Source organism: Octodon degus, unplaced genomic scaffold (genome assembly GCF_000260255.1).
Source record: "Octodon degus isolate 3935 unplaced genomic scaffold, OctDeg1.0 scaffold00029, whole genome shotgun sequence".
In the NCBI taxonomy this organism is placed as follows: domain Eukaryota; kingdom Metazoa; phylum Chordata; class Mammalia; order Rodentia; family Octodontidae; genus Octodon; species Octodon degus.
The window spans coordinates 4,194,216-4,211,553 of NW_004524605.1; the positions used below are offsets into that span (position 1 = coordinate 4,194,216).

A 17,338-nucleotide genomic window follows, 5' to 3' on the forward strand; every position below is an offset into this window, starting at 1 on the left:
GACATCATCTCTAAGGCTATAGCCCCTAAAATACAAAATCCTGAAAGATTAAAATCCTGAATTCTGAAATCCTAGAAGCTAAAATTCCATTGGGGGGAAAAGAACTGAATAAGAGTAGAAAACCTCCTTCTGGGGAGGGGATTAGTGTGTTTTAGACTGCGCGTAGCATAGTGGCCTGCGCTGAGTGCCGAAACCTAAACACCCAGAGGACTGCTTGGGGGTCTCCATGAAGGGCTTTTATGAAGAGACTACCTGCACGGACCCGGAGGGAGCTCTGTGGGTAGAAATCTAAGGTGAATGCGTTTACTCTCGAAGAAGAGCCATTCCCTAAAAGAGGAGCTACTATTCATGATACAAGACTTCAAACAATAATGGTTGTGAAATTAATTTTCTGTAATTTATCCCTGCAGTACAAATTTCTGCTGGGGATGGAACCCAGGGCCTTGAGAATACTTATGGGTACAACCTATCTCTGATCTACACCCTCAGCCCCGCCAGCCCTTTAAGCTGCCAGCATTATTTTTCACAACTCTTCGTGCTATTTATTTCATCTTTACATCATTTCCAATACTGGAGAGTTAGAGGGTATCAAGACTTCTAGAGAGTTCTAATTCATTTTTTGTACTTCATGCAGATCTGACTCCATGAAAGTGCCTTATCTCACTGTTTTGAGTATAAGCCTTGTACATGGAAGTAACACTGTTGGCAACCTAGTAAGTGAAGAGGTGACCTTTTCATACATACGCACTTGTGGAAGCTACAACTCCTGGTTCCTCAGCTCCTTGGCAAACTGCATCTATGATACTAAAACTACAACAGGGATAGATCAGGGTTTTCAGTAGATCCTATCAAAAGGCTTAGGTTATAGGGCTCGAAGTGTAGCTCAGTACCTTTCCTCACTGTGCCTAGTACGCACAAGGTCCTACCTGAATTTGATTTCCAGAAATAAGAAAGAAAAGGCTGAGCTGGGCATGGTGGTGTACACCTATAATCCCAGAACTCAGAAGGTTGAGCTAGGAGGATTGTTGCAAGTTTGAGATCAGCCTGGGCTATAAAGTGAGCTCAAGGCCAGCCTGAACTGCGTAGTAAGACCCTGTCTCAAAAAGACAAAAAAAAAAAAAAAAGACTTAGATTATGAATCATGATATATTGACTATAAAATAAAGCAGTGTGTATAATTATCAACCATACTTGTATATACTTTTTGTTTTGTTGTTTTTGTTGTTTTTTTTCAGAACTGGGGATTGAACTCAGACCCTTGCACTTGCCAGGGAAGCGCTTATTCTACTGAGCCGTCTCCCCGGCCCCCAATACTTTTTGTTTTTGACTTTTTTCTTTTTTTTTACTTATTTCTTTGAACATATTTTGTCTGCTTTTAATTGATATGCACATGTGACTATTATTACCTGAGTATGCTTCCAAGAAATGTGTTATTGTATATTATTGCATATGAAATATTCTAAAATAAGAGTAGAAAGCCTCTTTTTTTAACATTTTTGCTATGTTTTTGTGTTTCTCAAGCCCTTCTTTTAAAATGTAAATTACTGTATTATAAGTAATTTTTAATTTTGAGAATTATATTTTCAGGATTTTGATTGCTTCAGATTTTAGACTTTGGGGATTTTGATCTGCCAGATTTTATCATTCAAGATAATAGTGGTCAGGACTATTTTTTTTTTAATATATTTTCATCATCCTAATGTGCATCTTTAGACACAAATTTAATCTTATCAACTAAAAATTTTGACATGTCTTATAGTGCACTTTATGTTTGTGATGTAGAGAACTGAACCTAGAGATTTGTGACAGCTAAGCAAGTGCACTACCGTGGAGCGCCATCCCTGGCCCTAGAGTGCATTAATCTTGGATCGTCTTCCCATCCCTTTCTTTGCCTGACATCTTATCTATTGAAGAACCCCGGGCCCTTCCAACTACATAATTTCCTGCTGTGGATTTTGCTGATTGCATCTCGGGTGTAGTATCGCTTATTCCTCTTTTCTCTACGTTGCTTGCCAGTAGGCAGCTGGATGTAGACATTCAGACTCAGTCCCTCAGACGAGACTGTAGGAAGCTTATAGCTTCTGTCTCTTCACGATCTTAGGAGATATTTATTCCCAGTTCCTCAGACTGTAAACTCCTAGGAGGGGAGCTATGAAATGGCAGTATGCTAATTTTATCACTTTCCATTTAACATTTAGAATACTTTTTAGAAATGACTCTTCCCATCTTCTTTATTGGTTACTATTCAGTTTACAATGGAAGGGCAAGACAAATACTTCTTTCCCTTTATTAGTCTTCATTTGTAGTGAATTATTTCCATGACATCCTCCAAAGTTGACTAATAATTTTTTGAACCATCATTGTCAATGTATGGATTTAAGCAGAGTTGATGTGCTTTAGTCAGCTACAGATATTACCATCGTGGTGGTGCTGTCTTTTGGTACCTGGGCTGCATGTGCTTCCTGGGCAGTAGGGGAGGGGCATAACAAATGGGGGTGGGCAGCTGGGACTGTCCTGGCTCTGGCTACCCTGGGGACACTGTTCACAAGCCCTTCCTGCTGCCTGCCCCAGCTGGCTGTCCATGACTGTCCTCTCCTTCCCAGGTTTGGTCGGAAGAATGTGCTGTTTGTGACCATGGGAATGCAGACTGGTTTCAGCTTACTGCAGGTCTTCTCGAACAACTTCGAGGTGTTCACAGTACTCTTCGTGCTTGTCGGCATGGGGCAGATCTCCAACTACGTGGCAGCGTTTGTCCTGGGTATGGCCATCTGGTTGGAGTTGAGTACTTGATCCTGTGTTTCGTCATCATCCTGTCACCCACCTTCCTGGAGACACCTCTGATGTCCTGGGGGTTCAGAGTGATTTCCAGCACCTCTGGCCAAAGCTTCCTGATGAACCCAGCTTGTTAGGAGGGAAACTGGGCCAGATACATGACCAGTCTTGGGTCATAGTGGCACCGTAGCCTGACATCTGATTTCTGCTTTTCTGGCCTCCGGGGTGTGACATCTTGATCTTTTTAGTACTTGAAGTCATTTTACTTCACCAGAGATCATCCATTTAGAAAATTCCCCTCCTACTGAGGTCGCTGGCAAAGGGGGGGCAGGCTGTGAGAAGCAAAGGCTGTGATGGACAGGCCCCACCAGGGAGGAGAACCGCAGGGCATCGTGGCCAGTGACATCCGTGAAGGAGAATGGTTGGCCACAGGCTTTCCGTGGCTTCAGGCTCAGTCCCAGGGACACAGCAGGGCTCTGGCGCAGATGCGCTAGCCCACCACTGAGAAGGCAGCCATCCCGCGGTGTGGAGGAGTCTGACTCTGGCTGATAGACTCCCGGTCCCTTGGGTTGTACTGTTGAAAGGGTTATTTTTTCTTTTCACATTTTATAGAATATCTTTTTTCCTCCAAGAATAACAGACTCAGTAATGGCTTTCCGCCTAATGACTTCTTATAGGAGTGTGCAAGGGGTCAACCGGGCGTTGTTGGCATGTGGCTCAGGAAAGTGGGGAGCTGTTGCTGAGGGGTGGAAAGCCTCGGGGAGGCAGCCCCAGGACAGCTAGACTAGACTGAGTTCAGATCCGCCCACTGCCCTGGACTTGGAGCATAAAGAGAATTCCGCTGCCTTCTTGTCTGTATATTGAAAGTGATGTCGCGCAAGATTAATAAGGAAGTAAGGCAAATTTCGGTGCTCACTTGACACCCTCCTTGTTTTGAACAGGAACAGAAATCCTTGGCAAGTCAGTGCGGATTGTGTTTGCCACACTGGGAGTGTGCATATTTTTTGCGTTGGGCTTCATGCTGCTGCCCCTGTTGGCTTACTTCATCAGAGACTGGCGGATGCTGCTGCTGGCGCTGACCCTGCCCGGGGTCCTGTGCGCAGCCCTCTGGTGGTGAGTGCGCCCATGCTGCCTTCCGGCAGGAGGCTTCTTGCTAGCTTCACTAGAGGGCAGCAGCCGCCCTCAAATCCCCATTAGGGCTCCCGGAGAGTGGTAGTCTCCACACTCAGAAGAACCAAACAAAACAGAATCACAAAGCATCCACGGACTTGCTCTCAGTCCTGGGCCAGGTTGATCTAAGTGCAGAGAGAAGGAGTAACTGTGAGAAAGTAGGGTCCAGTGTGACCTCCAGATCTCAGGGCAAGACAGTGACGCTCCACACAGGGCAAAACTGAAGCTTTGGCTCACACTGGGTGTACCTCCATGCCACGGGCATTAGGAGAAGAGGAAGGGTTCCAGGAGAGAGCACTCAGTGATTGCAGGTCCGTGGATAAATCAGGGGAGGCAGAAGTGAGGAAAGCCGAGAAGAGGCCAGCACGGAAATTTCTGTGGATGCCAGGGCAAGGGAACAGCGGGTTACAGGCCAGCAGAGCCCTCGGGGAGGCAGGCTTCTTGAGCCAGGTTGAGGTGTCTCCTGGAGCCACCGGGGCCAGCAGGGCTGGAGATTCAAGGTAGCCTGCCAGTGTAGAGATCCCCTCAGCCAGGGGAGGCCCCCAACTTTGGACACTGCAGGTGCACATGGACCGTCTCTGGGCTCTAGCTTGTGAACAGCTGCTCCCCAAACCTAGCTCTGGATCTGACACCTCATTTCCACTTTCACTTGTGCTGTTCCTCATCTGTTGGGCAAAAGGCCTCACTGGGAATGTGCTCGTACTTCTAGGTTCATCCCGGAGTCCCCCCGCTGGCTCATCTCTCAGGGACGATTTGAGGAGGCAGAAATAATCATCCGCAAGGCTGCCAAAATGAATGGGATCATGGCACCCTCTACCATCTTTGACCCGAGTGAGGTAAGCACCATGTGGGAACTGGTTGGGCCAGGGCACACTAGCCCCCGAGTGTCCCTACCACAGCGGTCCAGCGCTTGCCCTGCCAGAGCTCCAGCTCTCCCCGGGCAGGCCTTATTAAAAGTCAGCTGGATGCTGGGGCATACGCCTGTAATCCTACAGTGGGGAGGTTGAGGCAGGGGGATTGTAGGTTCAAGTTGGCAAGACACTGCCTCAAAAATTAAAAGAGTTAGGGTTGTAGCTTAGTAGTAGAGCACACATGGGCTCAAGCCCCAGCTATGTGCACGAGCACACAGGACTCAACCCGAGGAATGGCTCTCCCCTGCCTCTCTTTACCTGTCCCTGTGCTGTAGACATCCATACTTCTAGGCCATCATGTGGTTAACCATTACTTCTCACATAAACACTATGAGAAATGAGCTTTCTACAAATCAGCACTTTGGAAATCCTTGTTTAAGTTCAAGGTGATTTGTCTTAAAAGATGCTCAGTGCACAGCACACAAAGCCCTGACATCCGGTCTCCTTCCACCCTCCAGGGCTTGGCTGGAGCCCAGTCCTTCCTGAGGCCCACCTCTTCCTCCTACCCCCACCCTCCCTGCAAGCCCGATCCTTACGCAGCAGGAGGAATGTCTTGGCTCTGTTTGCTGATTCTTGTACCTCTGTTCCCTCTCCTTCTGCCCTTTCAGCGACAGTTTTTCCTGACTCAGGATTATGAGAAGAGGTTAGAAGCTGTAAGCACTGCCTGTTAGGCTTCGGGAATGCGTCTCTATTCTGATGGAAGATAAGGGGCTGGCTGTCCCAACAGCCATAAGGAGTTGTGCGGAGGTGTGACAGCAGGCGTGCTGGAGACACTCAGGCCCGGAGAGGCAGACTCCGGGCTTCGGGCAGAGGAACCAGCCAGGAGGCCAGTAGCTACTGGCAGTCCTACTACCCACCCCTTTAGGTGGCAGCTTCTCAACGGTTGTCACTCAGCATACACTGGAAAGGGCCGTGGAGCACACTGATCAGAACAGGGGTGTGGCAGGGAGGGCTTTTAAGTGAGGTGGCTTCAGTGGCTCGTAGGTGGGGAGCCCGTCTGGGTAAAGCCATAAACCTCATTGGCATCTTTAAGGAAATGAGGCTATTTCAGGGTATGCTTTAAGTCTAAAGTTGACCTTTGGTTGAACCGCTAACTTGGGAAAAACAAGCTCCAAAGCTGGGTTTGCTTAAGAAAGCAACATCAGTATGTTTAGACACGCCGTTTATTAATGGCCTGGGCTGTGCGGAATTTCATAGGAAGTTACTCTGGGTGAAGCTCAGGTCAATTTTCCTGTTTTTCAATTTTAATTCTCCCCCCTCCACATACTGGAAGTGGACCAATAACTACTTAGTATAAGGACTCAAAATATTAATTCTTTGTAAATGTTAGGTCAGTAAACTGCACAGCCTGTTTCTCTCTCTGACCCATAGGGAAGGCAGCCAGCCTGGAAGGAAGGCCTGGAGGTCTCCCTGGAAGGTGGCTGCTGACACCACGGGGCCAGGCGGGGACAGTGAGGGAGCCATCAACCTCACCCTGCACCTTGGCTGTATTCTTTGAGGGGCTTGTCACTTCCCTGTCATTCTCATTCTCTGATTTGTTGTTGACAGGCTTGGGGAAGCCTGTAGAAGCCCAGGGACAGAGCCACTCTCCTTGCTGTTGTTTGCAGGGAGAACCCGAAACACTCCCTAGCTCTGAGAAGAGAGCGGAGAAGGCAGGGCTCCGTATGCTCTCGCGCGTGCGCGGGTCCCCAGGCTTGTCTTCCCCGTGTCATGTTGTCTCTGCAGTTGCAAGACCTAAGTTCCAAGAAGCAGCAGTCCCACCACATTCTGGATCTGATCCGGACCCGGAATATCCGAATCGTCACTATCATGTCCATAATTCTGTGGTATGTAAAAGCCCACCTGAGGCCTCCAGGGTAGCTTCCAGAAATGGCTGTTGGGCCTTGTTTACAGACATGGCTCAAACCCACATTCAGAGACAGCCCTTGTCTTCACAAATGGAAGGGGTGTGTCTTGCAGTGAATGAATAAATGGGCCTATCACACCTCTTAATGTGATAGACCCTCAGAAAAGGAGAAGACCGAGACAGAGACAGAGACAGAGACAGAGAGAGAGAGAGAGAGAGAGAGAGAGAGAGAGAGAGAGAGAGAGAAGAGAAAGAGACCACAACAACTGTAGAGGCTGCTTTGGGAATCAGGTCTGAAAGTGAATCACTGCTCCCTTTGGGTCCTGCTTAATTGTTCCTGTCCCTTACTTCCTTCCGCCTAGGCACGGACAGTGACTAAGGAGGCCCAGGGAGGCTTTAAGAAGGACCTGAGTAGAGGCTACAGAAGCCGCTGAGAACTCTGGGCGTGTTCCATCTGGGATGTTTGGAGACTGTCCTGGAGTCAGGGCCGAGTCAGGACCAAGTCAGGGCTGCTTCCTCTCCAGATTCCTTCTAACAAGGCATTTCACAAACTGTCAGGAAGGAATCTGTGAGCTACCAGGGAGAAGAAAGCACGTCTGAGCCCGGGTAGCCTTGCTGAGTAGCCAGACCCCTGGGATTCTAGGAGACTTCCTGAGCCTGAGTGGGGACAGGCTTCTTGCAGAGTCCTTATTGCTAGACTGAGCCAGCTTTGAGGCAGCCATCTGGCATCTGGAGGGTACTGAGTCACCCAGTTCCAAGGAATGACCCGGGGTACCTCGGGGCAATGTGCCGCCCTCTGAGTCTGCCACAAGACAGGCCCAGCACGTCCCCTGCACCTCAGACCGGCAGTTGTGCTGAATCCTATGGCCCACCTGGGATCTCCTCCCTGCTTTGGAATTCCCAAGAGCACAGCATATTCTTTTACTTCCTTGTATCAGCTGTGTTTCCAACCTGCAGCTGTCAAAAACAGTCTAATCCATCAAGGCCCGCTGTGCCCAAGTGTGAGTCATCAGCGGAATGCTGGGGGGCCAGTGCAGCTGCCTCTGACCAGCCTCTCCCTGGCTGGTCACCACAGCCTGCCGGGGGACTTTCTCTGAATGTTTGGTGTAATATTGGGCCTTATCTTGTGTTTGCTGCCTTGTGCATTCTTACTCTCCTTCTGTCGTTGCTTGATTAGGAGTGGTTCAGAGTACGGGGAAGGGGGCTTCTGTGAATGCTGCATCTGAGGATTTTTAAGGCTGAAAGGCAAGCCGGAATTTTCTGGGGGGAGACAAATCTATCTGAATTATATAAGCCCTTCTCTGGGATACTTGGTTCAGGGATGCTCTGAAAGTACCCAAGCACGGGCCGGGGAGACAGCTCAGCAGCATCAGCGCCTGCCTGACAAGCGCAAGATCATGAGTTAGCTCCCCAGTACCCCAAAAATAAGTAACTAATGAAAGTACCCTAGCAAAGAATTTACAGGTCCCATCTGGCCGGGGAGTCCTCTTTCGTTCGGTGAAGTGAGGCTCAGGGTTCAATGTGCTGCTCTCCTGTGCTCAGCATAGGGAGCAGCCTAGAAGTTCCCCAAATAATTGCGATCGCCAAGTTGGGCGGGTCGGGAGCTATGGCCGTTGCTTCTAGCTTTGTTCTGTTCTTCATTTCAGGATGACCATATCAGTGGGCTACTTTGGACTGTCCCTTGATACTCCTAACCTGTACGGAGACATCTATGTGAACTGCTTTCTTTCGGCCGTGGTTGAAGTCCCAGCGTACATACTGGCCTGGCTGCTGCTGCAGTACGTGCCCCGGCGCTATTCCTTGGCCACTGCTCTCTTCCTGGGCGGCAGCGTCCTTCTCTTCGTGCAGCTGGTGCCCCCAGGTAGGGACCGTGCGCCTCACAGTCCGGGGTCTTCAGTGAGACAGTGGCTCTGCACCAGGCTATCGTCTCAATAAATGAAGAGAACAAAACCAGGCCCCTCAGAGTTCGCCTGCACGTATGCGTTGGTGGCCTAAAAATTCCAGAGAAAGCGCCGCATGAGACCAGAGCATTCTTTATGTTTGGGGCATGGGAGGAGTGAGAAAGAACAACATTGGAGTTGCTGGTTAATTTTACTCTATATGTCAGTTAATATGTTCACATTTGTTTCCCTTCCAAAATAAGGCGGAACTAGAGACACCCCATTGCTTTTTTTTTCTGGCTCTCTTTTATTAGTCATTCAGCCAGTAGCCACAGAGTGCCTGCCATGGGTTAGGTGCCAGCTTGGGGCTAATGGCACAGAAGTAAACCAGTGGGCAGAAGCCCAGGCCCCATGGAGCTCACATTCTAGTGAGAAAGCCATCAGCAAACCAGCAAATATAAAATGCTCACTGTTCAGATTATGTTAAATTCTACGAATAAAAATAAAGGAGAGTGGGAAGCTAGTGTCATAGAGTAGCTACTGACGGTGTCCCTGAACAAGGGGAAGTTCAGCAGAAAAGCACATGAAGTGACAAAAGCCATGACATCTGGGAGAACGTTTCCAGAAGAGACCTGACGGCGAGCAAGCCTGGTATGCTGAGAAAGAGCGCCAGTAAGAGCTGAAGGAGAGAGGAAGGGAAGTGCGCAGAGGCCCGACAGGGATCTGTTTCTAACACTGTTTTGGTAGCACTTGCCTGGCAAGTACAAGGGCCTGAGTTCAATCCCCAGTTCTGCCAATAAATAAATAAATAGAATTATTTTGGTATCCCACAGGTTAGTGAGAAGAAACCTTCCTGACAACTTCTACAACAGTTGATGGCCCTCATGTGTCCCACACTGAGCCCAGAGCATGTCATGCCTCCAGGGATTTGGGAGCCTCTGGTAGTCACTCTGGGGCCTGTCCAGCAGGGATCCCCGGGAGTGGGTGTAGAGATTTCACATCTGAGCTCAGAGTGACACTCAGGCTGTTCAGAGTCTCCTTGTTGGGCAGCAAAAAGGATAAGCCGGTTTTGCATGGTCTCTGAATTTTCTGAGGCTTGAATAAATGAAAGCATGAGTTAGAATTGAATTCTCCTCTCATGCAGTAGTCCTTAGGGAATCCCACTAATTCCTGAAGAAGAGGTTCTACAGTAGGCGCTAGCTCCCTGACAGCCCCCTCTATAATGACTTAGGCACTAGAAAGAGGCTGATTGGGCTGTAAGGTGTTTCCTACACAGCTGCAGGGTCCCAGTCTCTTGGAAATCCTGGCTAGAGTCCTTTATCTCAGGAAGTTACAGAAAATCACACACACACACACACACACACACACTCTTCCCAAACAACTGGGGAGACAGATGTTTGTGTGCAAAGCATCAGTGAAGCTCTCAACAGCAGCATACCTTGAGCTGCTGCCTGCCCCGACCCTCTTTCCTTTGCCTTTCCAGACTTGTATTACTTGGCTACAGTGCTGGTGATGGTGGGCAAGTTCGGCATCACTGCTGCCTTCTCCATGGTCTATGTGTACACAGCCGAGCTGTACCCCACCGTGGTCAGAAACATGGGTGTGGGGGTCAGCTCCACAGCGTCCCGCCTCGGCAGCATCCTGTCTCCCTACTTCGTTTACCTTGGTAAGTCCCCTGGGCCAAGGCCACCCTAGAGCGATGGCGCACAGCACTACCTGGCCTTCCCATGAGCCCAGATAGCTGGTGACCAGGAAAACCAGCCAGTGGGATCCATCTAATAATGCATCTGCTGCTGGGGATGATTCTTGTGTAGGTGTTTTGAGTGCGTGCGTGTGTAAGAAACAGACAGAGAGTAAAATCAAACCCAGAGCCTCATGCATGCTCGGCAAGTACGCCTCCATTGAGTTGCACGTCCAGCTCCGAGGCCACATGGAAACTGTCCTACATACTGGGCAGAAATTAATGGAATGTAGGGTTTATTTCTTTTCTAGGCAACTCAGACCTTCATCAGAAAGTATGCTTTTTTTAGCCTCAGAAACTATAGAGTGATTTAAGACATCAGTTTACTTAATTGGGCAGTTTCTTCTTCTTTTTTTTTTTTTTTTTATTTTTATTTATTTATTTGTGTGTGTGTGTGTGTGTGTGTGTGGCCAGCTCAGCCCACCAGGGGGCGGGGCTGGCTGGCATGTGGTGCTGGGGGATTGAACCGCAGTCCCTGTGCTTTGCTAAGTTTGTTCTAAGTAGGTGCTTTAGACCACTGAGCCATCTCTCCAGCCCATGGGCAGTTTCTTCTTAGTACCAGAATTTAGGGGCTGGGGAGACAGATCAGTCCTGGCAAGCACAAGGGCCTGAGTTCAATCCCCGATTGGCTCTGAAAAAAAAAAAAAAAAACAGAATTTAAAAGGAGCACAAGGGAAATGTGCATTCAAGATATATAATCAACTGAGAATTACTGTACCTTGGAGCAATACAGTGGTTTTATCTGTATAGGATCTTCCCAGAGGGCTGGAGCTCAGTGGTAGAGCACTCGCCTAAAAGACCCTGGGTTCAGTCCCTACCAGTGCAAAAAAATCTGTTCTGTGCCCTTTTTTTTTTTTTGTGGCCCATTCAGCCCACGCTGGGGGCAGGGCTGGCATGGCACATGGTGCCAGGGATGGAACCGCAGTCCCTGCACCTTGCCTAAGCTTGCCTAAGCAGGCACTTAGATGGCTGAGCTATCTCGCCGACCCTCCTGCGTCATTATTTGTAGCAAGGCCCCAGTATTCTCTCCCTTGGGTTTTGTCTCATGGCAACAGCTGCATGCACATCCCTAGCCAGCACATCTTGGGGAAGGGCTGGAACGCACCGAGAACGCCCACAGTGCTCTGTGAGCAGGCTGCCTAGAACGAGCCAAAATACCTTCTTGTCTAGCCCGAAGGCAAAGCAAACAGGCAGTGACACATCTGCAGAGGTGGAAGAGCTATTCCTGTCCCTAGACAAGTACCTCATGTTCCTTGGAAACCTAGCGTTGGGAGACAGGACTGGTCATCACCACATAGCTCCTCTGTGCCCCTAAACTAGCCCGTGCACCATGGGGCACGGCGGGATCTCTGGGCGTGCCTGTGCCAGCCATGGCCCTGACACCCGCCGGATTCTGTTCTGGCAGCTCAGACCAGGGGAAGGGCTGCGGCCAGTAAGGAAGGTGATCCTTTCCAGAGTGCTCGGAGCATGAAGGGGTGGCGGGAGACCAAGTCTCAGTGCATCCTGGCGCTTAAGGCTCTATCTGCTTCGCTGCAGGTGCCTACGACCGCTTCCTCCCTTACATTCTCATGGGAAGCCTGACCATTCTGACAGCCATCCTCACGTTGTTCTTGCCAGAGAGCTTCGGTACCCCTCTCCCAGACACCATTGACCAGATGCTAAGGGTCAAAGGGTAAGGAGCAGAGCGCTTCTTTATCACAGCGTGAATGCACTGGGCCTGGGGCTGGCCACGTCGTAGGGCTGCCTGAAGATTCTTTCTCAGACACCTTGGACTCGGTTAGTTATGAGAGGATTATAAATGGCAGTGGCCTGTTCCTGTGTGGACATGTCACTGTGCACATCTCCATGGAAACTGCTGCTCTGGGGTAGTACAAAAACCAGGAAAAAGCTTTTTTCCTAGTAAAGATGTCCTTGTTTCTGGCTGATTTGTTTTGAGACTGTTTTGTGTCTGATTTGTTTTAGGATGTTACTAACATTTGTTTTGCTTATTTTAATAGACTAAAACATAGGCAAACCCCAGGCCTCACAAGGATGTTAAAAGATGGTGAAGAAAGCCCCGCAATCCTTAAAAGCACAGCTTTTTAACACAACTTCCAGAAAGCAAGAAATGGAAGCTGAAAGCCTGCATCTTGTCACAAACAGCGTGGGCAGCCTCTGGGTCCTTCAGTGACACAAGGGCTTTTCTGTCTGTTCTGTGGCCTTTGTCTGATCTCATGGAAGGGAACCCACCTCCAGAAAGTGCTTGTGCTCCCAGAGCTCTGCCTTTCCTCCAGGGACACCCTGGCTCCCTGCCAACAACTCAGATGTGTCCTAACAGTTAGCAGTGGACACGGCACTCCACGAAGTCAGTGACTCTCTAGAACCAGTGGGACCTGGCAGGCTATGAGCGAAATCTACTAGATATTCTCTGTCATCTTAAACTACCTGAAAAGGCCCTGGTAAAATGGGAGGTCTTTAGTTTTGTCCCTTCTTTTCCTAAGTGGTGAATTTTACAGGAAAAGAAGTAATTCCACAGGGAGTTTGATTTCTCCCCTTTTCTCAGTTACAAAGGACATTAGCTGGGATTATTGTGTACCCACTGTGGAGCGCACAGGACTACAGACACGCTCGGTGTGGCTGCTGTGTGGCCTCGTTTACGTCTGATCAAAGCACTGGGGCTTGTCCAGGCCCGGGAGAAACACACTGTTAAGTGTACTCTTCCTGTTTTCCACTACCGTGTAAATCAGACCTTCTCCATACTAAGCTTTCAATCTGTGGTTGGGAGAAGTGTAACAGTGAGAAATAGTGTCTTTTCTCGGAACTGTAACCAGGATTTTGTTCTGTTGTTTTGTTTATTGTTATGTCTCCTCCTTAAGTTATTTGCCCGTCAGCGGAGCCTTGAGAAAGGCTGTTTCCCAGTTTGTTTGTTTCTCAGCCCAGAATTCTCTGGCAAGGGTTTGCAGCTGCTGCTGTACAGGCCTTACCAGCCTCAGCCACTAGCGCTTCTGTGAGTGCCAAAAACGATCTCACTGTGTGTACTCCTTCTGAGAGACCTAGTCATGGGGAAAATTGTGAAGAAGAAATGTAAATCATGTTCACAGTCTTTGGGAGTTGCTCACTTCAGTCACGTGATACCACTGGGAGACATTTGTGTTCAGTGTGATTGTCTTCTTCCTCCTTATGTTACCATGGTACTCCGACAGCACATGCTTTATTTGGTTTTTTTTAAAAAATGTATTTTTGTGAAAGCTACTGAAGTGCCTTGAGAAGTGAGACAGTTCTAATAAATGAAATGATTTTTTAAATAATAGCAACTATCGCCAGTCATATTTTCGGTATTTGGTGAGCCTTGCTACACCATCGCCTGACTTGGTTTGGGCTGTCGCAGTGGATTAGACTGTCAGGTGAATGTGTAATCTCTGTGTACTGGAAATCTTCACTCTTGTAACTGACTCTGAACTGCCCCAACTTACACAAGTGCCGGCCTCACTCCGGAGAGCAGCACTTCTGCATGTTGAAATTAGTCTTCATGGGAACAAGATGCCAGGCAACAGGAGGATAACGGGACGGGAGATGGGATCCCGGCTGCCTTACCAGGTGGACCAGTGTCAAGAACAAGGATGCTGCAGTCATAAGAAGCTCTGTGGATGGGGCCGGGGAGATGGCTCAGTAGAATAAGCGCTTGCCTGGCAAGGGCCTGAGTTCAATCCCTAGTTCCGCAAAAAAAAAAAAAAAAAAAAAAGCTCTGTGGAGCCAGGTCTGTAGCCACGCCTGTATCCCTGCATTCAGGAGGCTGAGGCAAGAGGATCACCAAAAGTTTGAGGCCAACCTGGACGACATAGCGTCCAAGGCCAGCTTGAACTATGCAGTGAGACCCTGTCTCAGACAAACAGAAAGCTCCGTGAACTGCACCTCCAAACCATCTGTGCCAAGGGTTGAAGAGGGAGACATTACTTTCTTGGCATTCATTCCTCAGAGGCAGCCGCCTAGGTGCCAGGGGCCCACCTTTCCAGGTTGCACAAGCATGAATCCCGTCTTCTCATTGCTGAGACTAACCCAGCAGCCCATATGAAGAAAGGAAAGGTTTATTTAGCTCACAATTTGTAGAGGTTTAGTCTGTAATCAGCTGCCTCCAAGGCATACTGCCAGGGGAAGCCGCAGAAGGAGCAAAGGCAGCAAGAGCAAAAGCAGGGAGAACAAGCCTCTTCCTTAGATTGTGAGCAGGCTGCCTGCCCGCGGCAGATTGGGCGGGTGTAGCACTCACACCATCTGTACCCTCTTGTTCAGGATGAGGATGTTCACAAAGTAAGGACCCTGGCCCCCGCTGAGCCTCTTCATTAAACTTCTCAAATTGACACAATGTATCAATCATTACAAATCTCAAACAGGTTGGGTAGAAAGCAAGGAGCTTGCTCGTGGCCAGCCCAGAGTGACAGGCTGCACCCCAGGGAAGCTGGCTAGAGCCTGTGGAGCCGAGGGAATGGGGGAGCAGAGAGAATTCAGTTTGGGCCTAGAGCACGGGAGTGTGTGGAGTCTGTGTGGAGTCTGTCAATAAGTGACTCGGGCTAGAGAATATGGATGAGCCTGTGACAGAATTAGACATACCTCAGCAAAAATCTTGTGTCTTCCTAGAGTCCTGAGACACACCCCTGAAGATTTCATCTCATGAAGATGGGACCTAATCTCGGAGACAAAGTTCTACAGGAAGCCACCAGAGACACCTGGACATCACTTCTGTTTGGGGCCAGCTAGAGGGCAGCAGCCAGGTACCTGACTGGCTCTTCACCCTGGGAGTCTCCCAGGAAGCTTTTCCTATGGCTGTGCGGCGCCAGAGTGGGGTACGCTCTGCTCGTGAGGGACGGACTACTGTGCACGCAATAGTCTACTGCTCCTGCTCGTGAAGAACAGACGTGTGTGCTCACGGTCTCCAGGGCTAGTCTGCGGAGAGATCTGAACACCTACTGTTTATGCAGTTTTATGTTATGAGCAAAAGAGTTCTGAAAATCCCAAATGCTGGGCCCGGGGAGATAGCTCAGTAGAATAAGCACTTGCCTGGCAAGTGCAGGGTCCTGAGTTCAATCCTCGGTACCACAAAAAAAAAAATCCCAAATGCCTTCATGCAATTGTCATCCCCCATCCCAAAAGGTAAGCATTAAAAAAGTGAATAATTTACAAATATTTTTCACCAAAACTAACCAAGTAAGAATCAGCATAGCAGTATACTTCAAAAACTGGGGCCAGGGAGATAGCTCAGAGGCATAAGCACCTGCCTAGCGAGCACAAGGTCCTGAGTTTGATCCCTGGTATCAAAAAAGAAAAAAAGAGAAAGCTGGGCATGGTGATGCACACCTGTTATCCCAGCATTCGGACGGCTGGTGCTTCCCTGGCAAGCGCAAGGGCCTAAGTTCAATCCCTGGTTCCACAAAAAAAAAAAGGGCCGGGGAGATGGCTCAGTAGAAGAAGTGCTTCCCTGGCATTCAGATGGCTGAGACAGGAAGATTATCATGAGTTTGAGGCTAGCCTGGCTATGTAGTGAGTTCAAAGCCAGCCGGAACTACATAGCACAACATTATCTCAATAACAAAAAAAAAAAAAAAAAAAAAAAAAAAAAAAAAAAAAAAAAAAAAAAAAAAAAAACCCTGAAGGGAAAAGAAGATAAAATGGAAAATTCTAGGGGTTCGGGATATAGTTCAGCAATATAGTGCCTACCTAGCAAACACAAGGTCCTGAGCTTGACTCCCAGTACAAAAGGAGCGGCGAGGGGGCTGGCTCAGTAGAATAACTGCTTCCCAGCAAGCACAAGGGCCTGAGATCAATCCCCAGTTTAAAAAAAAAAAAAAAGTTTCCAGTACAAAAAGAAAAAAGACAGTTTTCTGCCAAGGGGTGGTGCCACACGTTGTATACCAGCACTCCAGGGGCAGGAGGATTGCTCTGAGTGCAAGGCCTGCTTGGGTACAAAGTGAGTTAGGGCCAGCCTGGACTGCAGAGTGAGACCTCTCAAAAAGGTAACAAGAAAAGAAAATTCTAAACTTGTACCCCAATTACTTGAGCCAACATTTGCTAAAGACTTCCTAAAACTCCCAAATCAGGCCAATGGCAGACTGGTGAAAAGCAATTCTATTTTCCCTTTTCAAAGATTTCTGAGGGCTGGGGAGATGGCTCAGTGGAATAAGCGCTTCCCTGGCAAGCGCAAGGCCCTGAGTTCAATCCCCAGTTCCGACAAAAAAAAAAAAAGATACAGATATTTGGGGCCGGGGAGATAGCTCAGTGGAGTAAGTACTTGTCTGGCAAGTGCAAGGGCCTGAGTTTGATCCCTGGTACCACTAAAACAAAAACAAAAAACAAAACAGACAAAAAGATTTCTGGAAGCCAAACATAGATGAAATGGAGAAAACAGGCAATGGGGAATGACCCTGAAAAGAGTGAGACTGCTTAAAAGAAACACTATCAGGAATCCTACAAGCTGAAATGAAAGGGCAGCACATGGGACTGGAGTCTAAGTGAAGAAGTAACGGGTGAAGGTGGCTCCCTCGTTAAGTATAAAAGGCAGTATTCATAGATTTTTCTTTGCCTTTTTCCTACATGATTTAAGATAATTGCATAAAGCAGTAACAATAAATTTATGCTGATGGCTCATAATATGTGACAGTATCACCTATGACAATACCAATCTGAAGAGGGTAGAGCTAAAAGCAAAGGTTCTGCATGCTATGCAAAATAACTTGGTAGTAATTTAGACTAGATTTGTTAATATATAAATTGTAATTCCCAAGGCAACCTTTGAGGAAATAACTCCAAAGTAGTAGAAAAAAAGATACAGAATTTAAAATGATACCCTAGAAAATACATATTTAAGACAAAAGGAGGGGCCAACGAGTCACTTCAGCCCCGCCCCCCAGGACAGGCTGAGCCGGCCACTGAGACTGGGCGTGGTAGTGCACACGTGGAACCCCACTGCAGCGCTGGAGAGGCGGGAAACACGAGGGTCACTATGAGTCTGAGCTGCACAGTGAGACCCTATACAAAATACATTAGATAA

The 17,338-nt window shown here is 48.4% G+C and overlaps 1 protein-coding gene across 2 annotated transcripts in view; it reads left to right on the forward strand.

Annotated features, from left to right (window-relative positions):
- The window catches only part of Slc22a5 (solute carrier family 22 member 5), a 33,614-nt gene extending 18,036 nt beyond the window's left edge, over nt 1–15,578 (forward strand). Inside the window, exons 3-10 of one of the 2 annotated variants that reach the window (XM_023713206.1) lie at nt 2,604–2,758; nt 3,714–3,885; nt 4,652–4,778; nt 6,579–6,679; nt 8,346–8,560; nt 10,063–10,245; nt 11,857–11,992; nt 14,932–15,578. In XM_023713206.1, coding sequence (XP_023568974.1) covers nt 2,604–2,758; nt 3,714–3,885; nt 4,652–4,778; nt 6,579–6,679; nt 8,346–8,560; nt 10,063–10,245; nt 11,857–11,992; nt 14,932–14,968 — 1,126 coding nt within the window. In that variant the 3' untranslated portion in view covers nt 14,969–15,578. Of the gene's footprint in view, nt 1–2,603; nt 2,759–3,713; nt 3,886–4,651; nt 4,779–6,578; nt 6,680–8,345; nt 8,561–10,062; nt 10,246–11,856; nt 11,993–12,317; nt 13,610–14,931 lie in introns of those variants that run through there. The other variant, XM_004629336.2, reaches the window with a different exon arrangement.
- The last annotated feature ends 1,760 nt before the right edge of the window (nt 15,579–17,338 follow it).